This window comes from Thamnophis sirtalis, unplaced genomic scaffold (assembly GCF_051295495.1).
Source record: "Thamnophis sirtalis isolate CommonGarterSnake01/CBP01778 unplaced genomic scaffold, rThaSir2_p1.2 scaffold_11, whole genome shotgun sequence".
Lineage (NCBI taxonomy): Eukaryota > Metazoa > Chordata > Lepidosauria > Squamata > Natricidae > Thamnophis > Thamnophis sirtalis.
The window spans coordinates 47,748,825-47,768,402 of NW_028261391.1; the positions used below are offsets into that span (position 1 = coordinate 47,748,825).

General features: G+C 47.4%; 1 protein-coding gene across 2 annotated transcripts in view; it reads right to left on the reverse strand.

Annotated features, from left to right (window-relative positions):
• NT5C2 (5'-nucleotidase, cytosolic II) overlaps positions 1-11,225 on the reverse strand; it is a 90,817-nt gene extending 79,592 nt beyond the window's left edge. The window contains exon 1 of one of the 2 annotated variants that reach the window (XM_087725770.1): positions 11,110-11,213. Coding sequence is in view for 1 of the 2 variants with exons in the window: in XM_087725769.1 (XP_087581895.1) it covers positions 11,110-11,225 (116 nt within the window). In the remaining variant the exon portion in view is untranslated. Of the gene's footprint in view, positions 1-11,109 lie in introns of both variants that reach the window. The other variant, XM_087725769.1, reaches the window with a different exon arrangement.
• Between the last annotated feature and the right edge of the window lie 8,353 nt (positions 11,226-19,578).

A 19,578-nucleotide genomic window follows, 5' to 3' on the forward strand; every position in this document is an offset into this window, starting at 1 on the left:
TGCTTTCTTTTTAAAGACAAGAGTATTTGGGATGTCCACAAATACCTGATATAAACAATTTAAATTAGCTAGTTGGTAAAACACAAATAAACCCAGAAATGTCAGAAAAATTTGGAATTCAAACTTCAGTGTGTAAGCTTTATGATTTTAAATTAACCACTGTATCTAAAAATTATATTTATCTGGAAACCTATATATAAAAACTATTTATATTGTTCCCACTTATCTTATTTCTTGAATCATAAACCTATCAACTCATTTTTTCTGTAATTTTATTTACTTTAAATACATGATTGCTTCTTTTTAAATGATGTCAAAGATACAACCTAAAAATAAGGATATCTGAACTCTGTCATACTTTTATAAGTCAGTGGGATAAGTACATTACATATAGGCAGGCAGCCAGCAAAAATTCTTGATTATAAGCTACTGAAATTCATGGCACCTTTCTTAAATTACAAAAATCTATTTTAAAGTTTATGCATCTGTAAATAGCTTCAGATAAATAGAGAAATGTGTAAGCATGCTAAATAACTTGGAAATTTATTTTTATTACATTACTCCTGCCATTACCACTATTAAATAACTGATTATTCCTTTTGTAAAATATTTTCAGAGATTTTCTATCATCATCTGATATTATGGCACAGGACTATTATTCAGTTAGTAAAGTTTTGTAACCTTTACACTATCATTTAGGAATAATATGACAAACACTCATAACTTTACTGGCCAGATCACAAATATTTTCTCTGTGTCACTATATTAAACAGATACAATAATACAAACTAGTTAAAGAAAAAGAACAAAGCTATGCATCAACCACATTAGCTGATTAGTTCACATGACATGGTACTCCCCTATAAAAGCTTAAATGGGGTTAGATGCACCACCAGCTGTTGTTAAGGGGAAGATAATGGTTTTTAACCACATTTGGAAATTTGCCTGAGGCTAGGAGTGTTATTTGCCAATTGTTGAATTTAAATTCCAATTCCGGAAACAACAACCCTGTAGCTCACATAACAGATGCAATATCAGGAAGGCCTCCTAACTTGGCTAAAGGGCAGTAAACTATAGAGAATCATTAAAAAATAAAAGACCTTTAGATGCATACACTATACAACAATTCTGAACATAAGAATAAAATCTTAGGTAGAAAATGTTCTATGTTCTAATAAAAATTGCTAGATGCAGATTTTAAAACATTCAGATTTTGTCCTCTTTTCCATATATGTATACATACATGCATACATTACATACATACATACATGATTCATCATATATTAAAAGAAGTTGACCAGAGGGAGCACAATACTGATCTAAGATACTATTATAAAAACTATTAAGTTCTTCCATGTGGAACACTTCTTTCCTATGTTCTAAAATCTTTTAGAGCTGCTGTTAAAAACTAAGTAACAAAGTAGTGTAACCAATCTCAACTTTCAGATTAACAGGGCATGCAATATTTGTTTTTTTTTAGCAACAAAAAACAAAAAAGGAGGAAAGATACTAGGGGTTATTTTACCATAGGGGACAAGATCCAGAAAAACAAGTATTTTGCAAATAGTTATTATTCTTTTAGTAATTATGTAGTCATATATATATATATATATATATATGGCTTTCTGCATTTGTCTAAAATCTCATCAAGAAAGTTCCAAAAGCAGGAACTTAACAGGGGCCTCTCTCCTTCTATTCTATCTGGGCATATCCACTATTGAAATTCCCATACTTCCCAATTAGTTTCCATGGAAAGCAATAGTGATCACAAAAAGCTACACACAAACAAACTTCAGAGCAATTGACTATTTTCAGTTCTTTATAATGGACAATGTAAACTTGGAATGGATTTTGTTAATAAAGAACCACAGTTAAAAGTAATAACTTTTTCCAAAAGATATCATTTTTACAAAGATGAACGAATATTGAAAGACTGGACCAGATTATTAATTAGCATAATTTCAAATTAATCATGCACACACATATATGCTGTAAACAAAGTAACTGCTCACATGGAATATTCTTCAATGAAATACTCCCAAATTGTTAAATCAGATGAAACTGGAATATATATTAAAATACAGAATGAACAGAACATCAAATGATTGAAGTAAATTCACTTTGTAAAATTATGACCAATAAGCAGAGTGTTTCTATGATCTCTCAATAAGCTGCAATATAGCTGATGATGATGCATGGCTGCATTCTCCATGTTATGTAATCCAGGATGGACAAAGGATTGAGACCTTACTCATTTTCTCCATCTAAGACCAAACTACATAAATTTGTCCTGCAGTCTACAAGTGAGATGTTTGCAAAAGCAAAACAGTATCAGCTGCTGGAGAGAAACAATTTAATAAACTATGTGCATTTCAGTTGTGTTGTCAAAGAAATATGCAGACAAGGTTAGAAAATAGGGTCATGACATTGGAATACCTCTACCTGTAATCTGATAGTCAATGCTGTAGCTAAAATAGCTGACATAAGACCCAAATTTTGCTGCAGAATTTTTCTTAGTCAAGTGATCACTATATGCTAGCTGGCTCAGCGTCTACTGCCTGTCAGAAATTATGTAAGGTGAGCCTAATGCATGTTTAGATGCATTTTTTAAAATAAATGACAGGGTTTATCAGAAATAAACTAGAGTTCCCATATTTATCTATAGACTTGGATGGTCAGAAGTGAGGACACTGAATTGAAGGAATTGTCTTCTAATGAAAATAGAAAGTCTGCCAACCTTCTTGGGATAGCAAAAGGTACCTTGTCGAAGTCAGGGATTATTTGGCAAGATCACAACTTCTTTGATGGTCTTTTAAAGAAAAAAATAGACTTAAGTGTTCAATGCTGGTAATGGCAGTATAGAGAAAGCAATGTGGGTGAATAATGAATACAATTGGATAAGTAAAGTAGGCATAGTGACTTGTGACTACTAAGCCATGCAAGAATTGAAGTTAATCTGAAAAGAATCCAATGAAAAGCATGGATTTACATCTCAGAATACCAAGATAGTCAAAATATATCAGTTAGCATGTGCGAGATCAGATGCGCATGTGCGAGATCAGAGATGGCTGCCAGGCGTTTCGTTCCGATCTAACTAGGCGAAAAACGCTGAAAAACCTCTAAGAATAACATCCTCGTACCTCGGAAAAAGGTCCCTGGGGATGTCTGGAATCCAGGGGACCCGAGGAGCTCAGACCTTTGCGGGGGTTGCCGCTCCTGGGCGACCCCGGACTGCACAATCTCCGGAGGTTTGTGAGCTGCCTGCGTTGCTCGGCGGTGGGGAGGGCGGCGCCACGTTGGCTGCAGCGGTGGCGTTTTTTGGCAGCTTCAGCGATCCCACTCTACTTGCTGAGCTGCTTGGGGGCTTCGTTTGGCCACCATCACCCTGGAGGGAGAGTGAGCGAATCGGAACAGCGTTAGGACTGGGCAAATCGGACGGCTGGCTTTGCCTGATGCCGCATCGGCCCCTCCGGATGGCTCCCCTCCCTGCTCGGCCTCACTTCCTCTCCAACATTGCCTCCTTCCTCCTCCGTTCTTGCTTGGTCGGGTTAATGTACCTGCCTCCCAACAGCATTGCAGCAGCCCTCCCCTCGCTCCTCGAGTCGGTAGCCGAGCTGGCAATTGAGTTCCCCAGGCTTATGGTTCTGGGGGATTTCAATTTGCCTTCGCTCGGTGAACACTCTGATGGAGCGCAGGAGTTCATGGCTTCCATGACAGCCATGGGCTTGACCCAAGTAATTCGGGGCCCAACACACTCAGCGGGTCACATGCTCGACCTCGTATTTCTCTCAGAGCAGTGGACTTGTGATCTTGGTCTGAGGGGTAGTGAGATCATACCCCTGTCGTGGTCAGACCACTGCCTACTGAGGCTTGACTTTCGGAGACCAAACCCCCACTGTAGGGAGGAGGAACCGACCAGGTGGTTCCGCCCCAGACGACTTATGGACCCTCTGAGGTTCCAGACGGAGCTTGGGGTTATTCCTGATACCCTCGCCCGCAGTCCGGCGGAGACTCTGGTTGCTGCTTGGAACTCGGCAGCGACGGAGTCTCTTAACTGGATTGCGCCTCTACGGCCGCTCCGAGGCAGTGGATCCAGGAGGCCCCCTTGGTTTACTGAGGAACTCCGGGAGAGGAAGCGCCGGAAGAGACGCCTAGAGCACTTATGGAGATCCAATAAATCCGAATCGAACCGAGCACTTTTAACATCTTGCATCAGAGAATACATTAGGGCAATCAGGACGTCGAAAAAAACTTATATTGCCACTCTGATTGCTTCCGCTGAGTCGCGCCCAGCCGCCCTGTTCAGGATAACCTGCTCCCTCCTAAATAGGAGGGATACGGGGGATCCTTTGCAGGGTAGGGCTGAGGATTACGTCCAGTTTCTAGCGGACAAAGTTGCTCGGTTTCGGTCGGACTTGGACTCCAATTCTGCAGATCCAGCCGAGGCACTAAGGGATAATCCGGTAGGCCATCGCTGGGTTGAGTTTCAAGCTGTTGCCCCTGAGGACGTGGACAAGGCCATGAGAGCTGTGAGTGCCTCCACATGTGTACTGGACCCGTGCCCCTCCTGGCTGGTCGTTAACAGCAGGGAGGTGACACAGGGCTGGATCCAGGCGGTTGTTGCCGCCTCCCTTCGGGAGGGGGTCTTTCCCCCCGCTCTTAAGGCGGCGGTGGTGAGACCCCTCCTGAAGAAACCATCTTTGGATCCAGCCGTTCTTAACAACTATCGTCCAGGCTCCAACCTCCCCTTTGTGGGGAAGGTTGTTGAGAAGGTGGTGGCCTTTCAGCTCCAGCGGTCCTTGGAGGAAGCTAGTTATCTTGACCCATTCCAGTTTGGCTTCAGGCCTGGCTACAGCACAGAAACCGCTTTGGTCGCATTGACCGATGACCTCTGGAGAGCCAGGGATGGAGGCCACGCCTCCATCCTGGTTCTCCTTGACCTCTCAGCGGCTTTCGATACCATCGACCATGGTATCCTTCTGCGACGACTGCGGGAGGTGGGGGTGGGAGGCACTGTTTTACGGTGGTTCTCCTCTTACCTCTCGGACAGGTCGCAGTCGGTGTTAGTCGGAGGGCAGAGATCGACCCCTAGGCCCCTAACATATGGGGTGCCGCAGGGTTCGGTCCTGTCCCCCCTACTTTTTAACATCTACATGAAACCACTGGGCGAGATCATTCGGCGGCACGGGATAAAATACCACCAGTATGCGGACGATACTCAGTTGTATCTGTCTGCCCCGTGCCAACTCAATGAAGCGGTGGACGTGATGAACCAGGGCCTTGAAACTGTTAGGGACTGGATGAGGGTTAACAAGCTTGTGCTCAACCCAGATAAGACCGAGTGGCTGTTGTGTTTCCCTCCCACTAATTCGGCAAGTATTCCATCTCTCAGGCTGGGGGGCCAAATATTACGCCCCTCAGACAGGGTCCGCAACTTGGGAGTCCTCCTGGATCCACAGCTGACTTTTGACCACCAGTTGTCAGCTGTGACCAGGGGGGCATTGGCCCAGGTTCGCCTGGTCCGTCAGTTGCGGCCCTACCTAAACCGGGAGGCTCTCGCAACAGTCACTCGAGCCCTTGTGATCTCTAGGCTGGAATACTGCAATGGGCTCTACATGGGGTTGCCCTTGAAGTGCATCCGGCGACTGCAGTTAGTCCAGAATGCAGCCGCGCGAGTGATAGTGGGCGCACCGCGGTTCGCCCACGTTACACCCATCCTCCGCGAGCTGCACTGGCTACCTGTCGATCTCCGGGTGCGCTTCAGGGTACTGATGACCACCTTTAAAGCACTCCATGGTAGTGGATCTGGGTACTTGAGAGACCGCCTTCTGCCGATTACCTCCCTCCGACCGATTAGATCGCACAGACTGGGCCTCCTCCGAATCCCATCTGCCAGTCAATGTCGACTGGCGACTACACGGAGGAGAGCCTTTTCTGTTGCAGCTCCGACCCTGTGGAACGACCTCCCCGTCGAGATCCGTACCCTCACCACCATCCAGACCTTCCGCGCAGCCCTCAAGACCTGGCTCTCCCATCAGGCCTGGGGATAGGTTCCCAATTTACCCGCCCGAGTGTTGACTGTTGAATGAAAGTTGTGTTTTATTATTTTCTTCTGTTCGCACATTGTTTGTCTTTTGATATTGCACCCCCTTCCCTGTGATTGTAAGCCGCCCTGAGTCCCCTCAGGGAAAAGGGCGGCCTATAAATCCTAATAAAATGTCTAAAATGTCTAAAAATGTCTAAAAATGTCTAAATTTGTCAGCTGTGACCAAGGGGGCATTTGCCCAGGTTCGCCTGGTGCACCAGTTGCGCCCCTACCTGAACCGGGAGGCTCTCACAACAGTCACTCGTGCCCTTGTGACCTCTAGGCTGGAGTACTGCAATGTGCTCTACATGGGGCTGCCCTTGAAGAGTATTCGGCGACTTCAGCTAGTCCAGAATGCGGCCGCGCGAGCGATTGTGGGTGCACCTCGTTTCACCCACATAACACCTATCCTCCGCGAGCTGCACTGGCTACCTGTCGATCTCCGGGTACGCTTCAAGGTGCTACTTGTCACCTACAAAGCCCTTCATGGTAGTGGATCTGGGTACTTGAGAGACCGCCTACTGCCAATTACCTCCACTCGACCAATTAGATCCCATAGATTAGGCCTCCTCCGAGTTCCATCCGGTCAATGTCGACTGGCAACCACGCGGAGGAGAGCCTTCTCGGTGGCAGCTCCGACCCTATGGAACGATCTCCCCGTGGAGATTCGTACCCTCACCATCCTCCAGACCTTCCGCACAGCCCTCAAAACCTGGCTATCCCGTCAGGCCTGGGGTTAAAGACCGTAACCCACCCAAATTGTATGAATGTTGTGCTTTTAATGATGTACTGTCTTATGTGTTAATCTGTTTGTTTTCCCCTCCTTTCGAATTGTAAGCCGCCCTGAGTCCCCCCAGGGAAAAGGGTGGCATATAAATAAACTACTCCATACTCCAGTTAGCATGTCTCATGCTTGAAATAATCTGCAGAGGAAGGAGATCCCAATCTGATTGATAATTACCAGCACCAAAGAGAAGGCTCAAATTGTTCCTTTATTGTTCTATGAATGACACTGAAAAAAGTGGAGATGATCCTTAAAAAGTTGGAAGAAAAGCTCTAGAAAAAAAGGGTGGTACAGTGAAATTCAACTGAATTGGTAATCTCACCAATATGAAATATATATCAATTAATACTTTGTGATTATTGGGTGACGTGTGTGCAAACTGCAGGAAAAAAGTTTAAAAAGAGAGGCAATAAGAAAAACAAAAAAGGAACAGCACTGCAATCAATCTAAAAAAATATAATAAAGAATATTATATATGAATTTATTATTGTTCAAGATCTTAGTGGAAAAGATAACAGCTGAAATTTTCTTTGCTCAGTGTTCAGAATAATGCATAGTAAGTTGTATAATGCTATAGCATAAATTGTACTATAATTTATAATGGTATATAATAATTTATATATTCTGCTCACAACAGCTACACAAATATATGTGATCGAGAGGATAGGATTTAGTAGCAGCAAAACAGTGACTCTCCTGTCCTACCAGCACATTTTGTTGCCTAACACAGATATTCAAAGAACAGCAGAACTTTGAACTGCTACTACTAATCTCAAAAACTCCTAGTTCTTCAGCAATGATTGGACACAGAATCCAATATAATTCTTGCAGTTCTACAAATTAAAGTGCATTGTATTTAAACTGTCAAAACTGTTTAGATGGAAAACTGAGATAAATCCCTTGATTGATTTCTTGCCTAAAGCTTCACAGAAAACCAAAGGAAATCTGAAAAATTAATCTTTGTATGCTATATGTAATATGCAAGCATTGCTCCAAAATATAAATAGATCATAAATCTATATAAGTGCAAGTCTATTACAATGGTAACTATTCCCCCCCCCCCAAGAAAACCATCCATTTCTTTTATAAAGGAAAATCAGATAAATAAAATGATATAAGCACATTGCTTGGCTTCCTCAACTTGTCAAGTAAACCTTTCCAGCTTTGCGGACCAGCGGGGGTTGGTGATGTTGTATGAGCAGCAGCAAGCACGTGCACATGTGCAGCTGCATTTGCGCGAGTGATGTGCATGCACAGGCACTGCTCATGCAAATGAAGCACACATGTACACTGCTCGTGTAAGCAGAGTCGCATATGGACGTGCATGCTCTCCCATTTCCATGGCCCACTTGCAAACACCTGACAGCTTACTAGTGGATCGTGACCCAGAGGTTTGGAACCCCTGAACTAAACTGATTTAACTCCTCCTCTTGAAACCATGTTTGGGTCTGGGTCTGTTTGTATGTATGCATGCTTGCATGCACTGTAACATATTTCAAAGAGATGCTTCCCACAAATGGAAGTGTATATGAAACAGATCTTTTGAAAATATTAAAGCAACTGTTTTAACTCTGGAAGCAGCTTTTGCTACCTTTACATCCATGTGTGTGCATTCTGCACATGAGACAACCAGGAGCAGCTTCCAAATCCATTTTTGGAAAGAATATGGCCCCTTTAACGATTCAAAATGAGCTGCTTCATATTGATGGTACACAGTGTGAAGTTCCTCCTTTAAAAGTCTTATGCTATATTGAGGATCAATCTGTTCAGTTCATCCTACTCCATATAACTTGGGGGGAAAGTGATGGAAATTCGAAGAGTCTCTGCAATGGACAGGTTCATCAGCTGAGGATCACAATTTCCAAGAGTTCTAATCCACGTGGATTAAAGAGGCTCTCAAAGCAGACACTCACCTTCTACAAATGAGGGTGACAAATGCGGATTGAGATAACTTGTTCAATACTATTCCTCCTGAAGCTTCTGTACTTTTGCCCTATTATCAGCCAGTGTACCTGTAATCTGTTTGCTTTCAACTAAATCCTCTACGTTTTATAATCTTCTAAATCAAATTTTTGATAAACACAAGACAATTCTCCAATTTTGTGGGATAAGCAAAAATTATCTTCAAAAATATACAGCGACTCCCTTTTTATGACGTTATAATCCTTTAGTAAATACAGTATATTACCAATGTCAGTAGCAAGCATTTTTAAAATGTTCTTGATGAATATTTAGGATTATACACAGCAATTAGAAATTCTTACATCTATAAACAAAAGACCAGCAGGTCAGATGTCCTTATTAAAAGAGCAAAGTTCAAACACTTGAACATTAAGGAGTTTAATTATTTGCTGTTTCAAGGACTGCAGTTAATAAATACCACAAAATACAGACGATTTATATTAAACAATTTAGCTAATGTATGATTATTGCAAGTTGCTTCATGTTGCAACAGAACATCAATGACAGATGTTCTTAAAAGCCTAAAGGAAAATAAGACACATGTTCAGATGCCTCTTACTCAACCTGACAGTTATCTCTCTGATGTAATTTATCAACCATGACCTGTTGCAAAAACCTTCCCCAAGGCCACCTACTTTTAAATAAAGAACGTCAACTCAGTTCCTGCAAAATGTTTCTCTGAAACATCCAACATTTGCTACGCCAACTACTTTCTCTACATACAACCTTTGTCCCTCTCTTTCAGCAGATTTTTGTGGTTGCACAATAAAATTACATGAAGAACAAAATGTCAGCTGTCTTTCCAAACTACTGCTCAATCTCAACCACAAGGCCAAAAAAATACATTTTTAACAGGACCTATCTAATACAAAATCTAATGCCCAAGTCTGAAATAAAACTGACTGTAGTACTGGCATTCTTCTAACCTACACTTTATCTTACAATTAGCTGATTTGAACACACATTTTTACCCAAATGTTTTGCAAAGTTTTGGCAATCAAATCACTCCCAATCATTACTGTTTAAAACATAATCCTTTCCCCAACTAAATAATCATTTTGGATGTAAGGAATTAGATGGGTGTAATCTGTTTTTAGTCCCTCAAAAGGCTGTGATTTGCACAGGTACATTCTTTGGCCAATGTAAAGCGCCAGTCAATTTGATGCATAAAATGTACTGCCTGAGTTGCAATCTCTACCTGCTTAAGGCCAGGACTTTTTTTAAAAAAACTATACTTTTCAGATGTCAGGTCTTTATTCTGTTCCTCCTTATCTCAATTATAACTTCATTCCAAATTTGCAGTTTTCTCCCTGTGTTTCTTTACTGCAGCTATGTACCATTTGTATCCATATCTCAATTTTTCATAGACACTAAAGTTACTTCATTTTCAAGATTTATTGTAGTGGGAGCCCTCGTTCTATCCAATATCTCTAATGAACGTTATTTCTTCTATCAGTCCTTGAGATTCACCCATTTTCTAATCTTGAACGTTATTTCGATCCACATTTGAGAGGAAAAGGGGTTAAAAAATTAGTGCTGAAAGGATCTCCCATGCCCTGCTGCTAACAACACATTGGGTGACAGAAGGTGGGCATGCAGGACCGAGCAAAATGATACCACATCTCCATCACGGAATGAGAGTCCAAATGTCAGGCGCAAAATGAGGGGATTGGAAAGAAAGTTTGGGAGGTTTCTCCATACTTTCCAAAGGGAAATATAGGAGGTCAAGCTTCAAGATATCCCGTCACTTTTTAGGTGACACTTTGGTATATACCTTCCACCCTATATGTTTATCTTTATGTATGGGGGCGGCGGGGGGGGGGGAGAGGGAGAGAATGTTATAACCGTGCTTGGGGTTCAACCTGCGAGATTGGGGCAACCTGCCTGCCTCCTTTCTCCACCCGGTGGGGCGATTCTCCCCTATAGCCCGGACGGAGTTTCTTCCACTAATTCTCCCGCTCTGCGTTTAAGTGCATCGATGGGTAAGGAGCGCGCGCAGCCGGAGGACCCTGCTACCGCCGGGGGGAAAGGGAAAGGGAAAGGCAGCCCCGTCCCTCTCCCTAAGGGGGGGGGGGGGTCAGGGAAAGGAAAAAAACAGGACGGCGCTTCTCTCTTCCTTTACCCCGTTTGAGACAGGAGTCGGCGGGGGGTCATCTGACTTCCCGCGTCTTGCCTAGCAGCTCCGCTTTAAAGGCACCGCTCTCCTTCCTCTTTCCCCTCCCCGTGAGGGCGCGCGCGAGTCGCTGCCGACTCTTCGGCCCCCCGCTGCCCCGCTCACCTCTCCGCGGTCACCCGTCGCCACTCGTTCTCGCCCTCGCCCAAAAGAAACCGCAGGACTGCTGTAGCGCCGGACCTCGAAAGCCGCGCATGCGCAAGACTAGCCCTTCCCTCCATCGCTTTATTCCTCCCCCAACCCGGCCCCTCAATTAAGGGACCAGAGACAACGTGCAATGCTACTTCAGTGCCGCAAAGGTTAACCCGCGGGCCTAAAGATCAGCGCGCGTGGAAACTGGACGCTGTTTCCTTGTTGGATTGACTAATTCATATTTTGCAAATTGGGAACTATAGCAATGAAGCTGAGGTTAGCCCCCAAAATAAAATAAAATGCTGGCTATAGTCCCGTATGTGTGTTTCGCTTAATTATTCTTGTCACTTTTCATTTGCAGTGATAAAGATCTGAAAGATCAAGTTAGAACATCATGGAGAAAATCTTATCGATGTAGCGACTAGGAATCGAAAAGCCCTTGCTGGCACAGAATCAATCAACCCAATGACTTTATGAAGAAATGCCACTGTGTTTTTTTGTTGTTGTTGGAGATCAAGATAACATTAGTTCAAGATAACATTAGCAAACAAAGTCTATTTTTTGGCTTCGCGTATGTGGGATCCAATTTATATCAGGGACGAAATGCCATGATATCAAGCGTTGCTCGCTTAGTTTACTTGCCAAAACAGCAGACGGGAGGAGCAAACATTTGCGGAGCGTCCCTAAAAGAACCAAACGCTACCAGTCATGCGCAAAGGGGAGGAGAATTGGCCTGCAAATAAAAACGCGAACAGAGGGAGCTGTTTGATAACTTCGCTAACTGGAACGTCACTTTTTAGCGTTTCATTCATTTCCCGAGCGATTTATGCCAGCACCCGGTTCAAAAGTAATATAAAGCAATTTGGGTCTGAATAAACGCGCCTCTAAATATCGTTGCAAAAGCTTAAGGCTTTTCACTTTTGTTTTTTTCAAAGCTATTTTTGAAAAGTTTGATAAAAGTGAAATGTATTTCCAAAAATTGTATTATTTTCTCATGTATTTTTCACGCATTTCGTTTCATGTAATCAATTTAACGTTATGGGTCAAAATACAGGGGGGGGGGAGGAAAAAAGATGTGTGGATTATTTATTATTATTTAAAAGGTGACTAAAAGAAAAGGAAAAAGCAAGAAACAATTGGTATGTTTTTTGTCCAGGAGCAGAATAGTTCTGTTGCTGCATCAAGATTTAGCTTCTGATTTTAAAGGCAGAATTTGGCCAATGCCAGAAGTGTAACATGGTACTCAGCAATAGTGAGTGTGAGTGAGTGAGTGAGCATGCCATGTATATATACCAGCACACACACACACACATACACACTCACACGTGTGTGTGTGTGTGTGTGTGTGTGTATGTTGTATTTGTGCTGATAAATAAAGGGAGACTAGATCTATTTCAAGCTATTTAGCTCTCATCAGCTAGCCATACCCTTACTGGGATTTGAATCTGTGCTGTATTACATATTAGGCAGTTGTGTTAGCCACTAAGCCATGAGGTTCTCCTCCTTTATCAGCTGTGCCAGGGAAATAGGTATGTATTTAGTGTCACAACCCCTGATATGCCCAAATATGGGAGGAGGCATACTTCTTCCTTTCTCTGTCTATCGGCTCATCACAAGAGACCATCCAGACAGAAAGCCAATATTTTTACTAAAAATATTGTAAAAAATATATACATATATGTTCTGACCCCCCTTCTTCGCTCATTCACAGATGACAGTCAGGCAGACGTAAAAGGAAATAACTTTATCAGTCCTGGCTCACGCTGGCTGTGAGCCCAAAAATAAACATAAATAATGTCTCTGACAAAAAGGTTACGCAGCAGAATGCAAAAACAAAGAGCTATTATAGCAACACCAGGTTTACAGAAAGAAAGCAAATCACTTCTCCAAGTGTCTCTTTGAATCAGGGTTACAGAAAGCAAATCACTTATCCAAGTGCCTCTCACCAACAAACCACGACCGATGAATGACGAACCACGAACGAACGAGTGAACGTTGACTTCTGCAACCAGAGCGTGGCACCATCAGTCCTTTTATCTCCAGAAGACGACACTAATGAGCCCCAGCTGCATTGTTATTCCTGCATCCCGACTCAACTCACAGCAAACTTCTGCTGAGTCACAACACTATCCCCCACCACAGGGCCCCTTCCCCGGGTTCCGATGGTCTGGATGGTCTGGATGCGGTCGGAATGAAGTGTCCACACTCATTTCCTGTATTTCTTCCTTCGTGATTCCCCAATACCTGCAGGAACATTCCCCTTGCTCCAATGCCACCACGTCTCCTCCCGCCCTTCATGGCTTTGACACCCATCCAGGGTCCTCCACCCTCTCCAAGGCCGACCCACCAGCCCCCGTACTGTCGGAGCCTGGCGGTGGCTCTACTAGCTCCAGCCAAGCCCTAACACCCTGTCCAGGGTCCTCCACCCTCTCCCAGGCCGACCCACCAGCCCCCGTACTGTCAGAGTCTGGCGGCGGCTCTAATAGCTCCGGCCAAGACCTAACACACCGTCCAGGGTCCTCCACCTCCTCTAAGGCCAACTCATATGACCCCTCGCCGTCGGAGTCTGGCGGCAGCTCCACCGACTCCTGCTGAGCCACCACACACTCCCCTCCCACAGGGCCTTTCCCCCGGTTCCGACGATCGAGGTGCAGCCCAGAAGGGTTGGTGACGGCCTCCACGGAACACAGGCCAACACACTGGTACCCCGCTGGGAACCTAGAAACAAAATCCAGTGCTGCGGGGACCAGGGTTGACAAAGGCTGGAATCTTGGCAAAGCCCTCCTTGCAGACCTGGCCCATTGGCACTGGGCACATGACTTCACGCACCTCCTCACGTCATTTCTCAGATGGGGCCACCAAAATTGACGGGAGGCGAGGCGTAACGTCTGGAAAAACCGCCAATGTTTTGATGCAGACGCGCCATGAACCTGCGAGAGCACCTGTTGACGGATGTGCCCTGCGGGAACATAGAGCCAGCTCCGATACTTCAAAAGATCCCCTTCCAAAGTCCATAGGGACACCGGCCCTACTTCCACCTTGCGTTGCTCCACCCAGTCGTCACCCCACTATGCATCCCGTATCAGAGACTGTATGCTCACAGGATGACAAACAGCAGTGCAGGATGCAATGGGTAGAACAGTCCGAGGTGAAAGGGAGTTCGCAGGGTCAGAGTTCTCCACTTTACTAGGCAGGGCATCCGCCCTGGGATTCCACACACCCCGAATGCACGCTACCTTGTGTGAACGGGGTATCATGGCCGCACAAACGTGCGGGTTCTCTGACATAATAGTGCGTTGCTGAGGGACGGCTGCAGTCCACGCAACCCTTCTGTTCTTCTTGGGGCAACTCCCTGCCAGGTGTCCAAGATCCCCACAGTAGAAGCACAATCCCTCAGCACGTCGTCTGTCCATCTCTGTACGTGACACTCAAGGTCTGACAGCACCCAACTCCACGGGATCCTCCCAGTCCACTGCAGTCTCTTGCTGAACTGGGATGCTGGTGGTCTCCTGGAATGCACGGCAAGGCCTTCGCATCTGCGGCCAGGCATCTATCCGGAGGCACAAGTGGACCAAGAAGTCAAACGTCAGTGGCCTGTCCACCCTCGCCAGTTCATCCTGCAAGGCCCCTGACAATCCATCTTGGAACGTGTCCATCAGAGCTGGTTCATTCCACGTGAAATCCTGGCTACGCAGCCTGAATTCACTAACATAGTCTTGCAATGAACCACTCCTCTGCTGCAGTGACTTCAGACTTCTCGCTGATGTTTCCCCCTTGGTAGGATCTTCAAACATCCGTTTAAAGTATAGACAAAAACCCTGAAAGTCATCTAACAAAGGGCTCGGCTGAATTAGCAAGGGGGTAGCCCAACGGGCAGCTGTGCCTGAGAGCAAACTGATCATAAATCCCACCTTCGTCCGGTCAGTGGGAAAGTCCTCTGCTCTCAAACTCAGGAACAGCTGGCATTGTCCCAGAAACGTGGCAAACATGGCCTGACTCCCATTATATTTATCTGGCATGGCTACTGGGCACTTCCTCCTTGGCTGGGGGGGGGGGGTTTGAAGCTCTCTGCAGCTGTGCAATTTGGTCCGCCAATACCGCTATCTGTTGGGCCATTTGCCTATCTTCAGCAATTAATTGCTCCATAATTAATCAAATGGAGGCTTGTTTGGCAGAAGTCAATCTGTTCTGACCCCCCTTCTTCGCTCGTTCACAGACGACAGTCAGACAGACTTAAAAGGAAATAACTTTATCAGTCCTGGCTCACGCTGACTGCGAGCCCCAAAATAAACATAAATAATATCTCTGGCAAAAAGGTTACGCAGCAGAATGCAAAAACAAAGAGCTATTACAGCAACACCAGGTTTACAGAAAGAAAGCAAATCACTTCTCCAAGTGTCTCTTTGAATCAGGGTTACAGAAAGCAAATCACTTATCCAAGTGCCTCTCACCAACAAACCACGACCGATGAACGACGAACCACGAACGAACGAGTGAATGTTGACTTCTGTAACCAGGGCGTGGCACCATCAGTCCAGGTGTGGGTTTCAAAAATTGTTCGAACCTACTCGGTGGGCGTGGCCTCCTTTGTGGGAGTGGCTTGCTACACATGTGACCAGATGGGAGTGGCTTGCTAATGTCGCTGCCGCTACCGCCACCACTAATGCCGCCGTCGCTAACGCCGCCCACCCACCCGCCTTCGGCCGCGTAGTACACGCGAGCCCGCGGCTTTTGCAAGGGAAGGCCTGGAGGGTTAGGTAAGTCCATCTGCTAGTTTCCGAAGAGAAGGCGTGGGAGGAGTAACACATGGGACATACCAAAGCTAGATGTCCTGGGAGGGATTAGTTGGGCCTGAGCCCCCTGGGGAGTCCAGAACCCCTTGCAGAACCCTCCTGCCGAAGGCAGCCTCCGCAGAGGCGTAGGCGTCCAATCTGTAATGTTTAATGAAGGGAGAAGGAGAAGCCCAGGCGGCCGCCCGGCAGATCTCTTCTATAGGTGCCTGGGTGGACCAGGCTGCAGAGGTGACTGCACTTCTAGTGGAATGAGCCGTGATGCCCTCAGGGACCTGAAGACCTTGAGCCCTGTAGGCCTGTGAGATGGCCGCTCTAATCCATCTGCTGATGGTGGCCGGAGAGACCTTGGCTCCCCGGGAGGAAGGCTGATAAGACACGAACAGAGCCTCCGAGCGCCTAAAGCAGGCCGTGCGCTTCAGGTATATGCGTAAGGCTCTCCTGACATCCAGCTTGTGCCAGGATTTCTCCCTGTCACCTGAAGGGTGAGGACAGAAGTCCGGGAGAATAATCTTGAGAGCCCTGTGGAAGGGAGAATTAACCTTGGGCATGAAAGCGGGGTCCAGTCTGAGGATGACCCGGTTATCTAAGAAAGTGAAGAGGTCCGCCCTGCTGGAGAGGGCGTTGATTTCTGAAACTCTCCTGGCCAAGGTGATGGCGACCAGGAAGACGACCTTGAGGGTTAGAAGTTGAAATGAAACCTCTCTCGAACGGGGCCTCCGTGAGGGCCTGAAGGACCGTGGGGAGGTCCCAGGTGGGGAATCGATGGACCACTGAGGGTTTCAGATTCGCCGCCCCCTTGAGGAAACGCTTTAGGACCGGGTGTTGGGACAAGGGAGGAGCATTCACCCCCCCTAGGACTGTGGATAGGGCGGAGACTTGACGCCTGAGCGTACTAGTGGCTAGACCCTTCTCGTGCCCTTCCTGGAGGAAGTCCAGGACCTGTGGAACCGAGGCTGCGGCTGGGCGGAAACCCCTAGTCCGGCACCAGTCCGTGAAGGCCACCCAGGAGGCGTTGTAGATGCGTGTGGTGGACTGTCTCCTGGATGCCTCCACTGTTCTGATGACCTTCTCGGAATAATGAGCCTCCCTTAATTGTTCCCGCTCAATCGCCAGGCGGTCAGATGAAGCCACTCCGGATTCGGATGCTCCAGAGACCCTTGGTGCAGGGCCAGTACCCCCGCTGAAAGCCTCCAGTGGGGAACTGTGGACAGATCCACGAGGTCCGCCAGCCAGGGGCGGCGAGGCCAGAAGGGAGACACCGTTATCATCTCTGCTCCCTCCGCCACCACCCTCCTCAGGACCCCGGGGATGAGAGGAAGGGGGGGGAAGGCATAAAGAAGACCTGGAGGCCATCTGCAATGAAGGGCGTCCGTGTCCATTGCTCCCTTGGTCGGGAACCTCGAAATGAACTCTGGCAGCTGGGCGTTCTGTGGGGTCGCGAAGAGGTCCACCGTCGGATGTCCGAACCTCTCGCAGATCAGACGGAAGATCGAAGGATGGAGCTGCCACTCTCCGTTGTCCACCGTCTCCCTGCTGAGCCAGTCTGCCTGATGGTTGTCCGTTCCGGAGATGTGTTCGGCTTTGATGGACTGAAGGTGCCTCTCTGCCCAGTTCCTGAGCCGCAGGGCCTCGTCGCGAAGGGCCCTGGAGTGAGTGCCGCCCTGACGGTTTACGTGAGCCTTGGCCGCTACGTTGTCAGTCAGGACCAGGATGTGATGACCGGCTACCGAGTCCTTGAAGTGGCGAAGAGCCAGATGGATGGCTCTGAGCTCCAGCCAGTTGATGTTGTTTCGTAGATCTCGCGGGGTCCAGCGGCCCTGGGCGATCTGATTCTCCAGGTGGGTCCCCCAGCCGAAGAGACTTGCGTCTGTGGTGAGGGTCCTCCTCGTCGGCTCTCTGAAGAGGCATCCTCTGTTCAGGGCTGGGGAAAGCCACCAGTGGAGAGATAGCAGTACCTGGGGTGTCACTCTGATTCTGAAGGTAGCATCGCTCGTCCCGGCTCTCTGGTGGGGTAGTAGGAACCACTGGAGCTCCCTGGCGTGTAGTCGAGTCCACGGTATGATTCCTATGCATGAGATGAACTTCCCCAGGAGCCTGGAAAGAAGAACTACAGGGACAGAGCGTAATTTGCGAACCTCACGAATCATTTTAACGATACTGTCCTTGCGATCTTGGGACAGAAAGACCTCCCCGGCTACCGAATCGATAATGGACCCTAAGTGAAGGAGCCTGGTGGAAGGGACCAGGTGACTCTTCTCCAGATTGATGGAAAAGCCCAGGGCCCTAAGGGTGCCAATGGTGGTTCACAGGTCTCGTTCAGCTAAAACGGGAGACCTGGCCAAGACTAGGATGTCATCCAAATAACAGAATAAACAGACTAGTAGGGAGCGAAGGTGAACGGCTGCTGCTGCTAGGACCTTGGTAAAGGTCCTGGGGGCTGATGCCAGACCAAAGGGAAGGGCCCTGTACTGGAAATGGTTCCCTTCATGTGAGAACCTGAGGAACTTACGATGCTCCGGGGCGATCCTGATGTGTAGGTATGCCTCTGTGAGGTCGATAGAGGCTAGGAAATCGCCCGGCCGGATGCCCTCCAGAATGGATTTTAGGGAGGCCATCTTAAATTTGCAGTATACCACCCTGGAATTTAGGAGCTTAAGGTCCAGGATGGCTCTCCATCCCCCTGAGCTTTTAGGAACCAAGAAGAGGTTCGAATAGAACCCGGCGCCCTCCTCCCCTTCTGGGACCTTTTCAATGGCCCTGATGTCAAGTAGATGTTTAATGGCCTTGGCCTTAAGGGCCCGCTTGGTCGGGTCCGTGGAGGGGGCGAAGGTGCGGAATCTGCTGGGGGGGAGAGAGCGAAACTCCATGTGTAGCCCGAGCCTTACAGTCTGGAGTACCCACTCATCCGATGTGATACGTTCCCAGGCATCCGCAAACAGGGAGAGGCGACCGCCGATGGGGGGATCCGGGCCCGGATCACCTGAATCTGCGGAAGGGGTGACCGCCTCCCCTTTGAAAGGACCGCTTGCCCTGCTGCTGGCCCCTGAATCTGTCCCTTTGGAACTGTCTATCCCCTTGCCTGTGGAATCTGGGGTTTTGGTACCTCTGATTCTGGTTGTCCCCGTCAGGTGGTCGGTACGAGTTCCTCCTGGGATATGGCGCGTGGCGGAAGTCCGAGCGTTTAGTTGTTGTTGGGAGAACCTTCCGCTTGTTCTTATCCTCCACGAGGAGAGGATCCAGCGCCGTCCCAAATAGCTTCTCCCCGGTGTAATCTGCTCCCGTTAGGTGCCACTTCATCCGGGATTCCGCCTGCCAGTGGCGTAACCAGAGCAGGCGCCTAGAAGCAACTGAGGAAGACATAGCCCGAGAGGCATACTTTACCGCGTCCAGCATGGCGTCTGCTGAGAACTGCGTTGCCGCCAGCATCTTGGATATGTCTTGTAGCAGGCGCACCTCCGAGGCTGGGGTCCTGTCCCGCAGTTGTTCCAACCATAGGACCATGGACCTATTAAAGAAAGAAGCAGAGGCGGCCGCCCTGATAGCCCAGGTGATGGCCTGGAACGTTTTGCGCAGGACGATGTCTGCCCTCTTGTCCTCAGGCTTGAGGCAGTTGGCAGTGTCTCCCGCGACCACTGATGAGGATGATGCC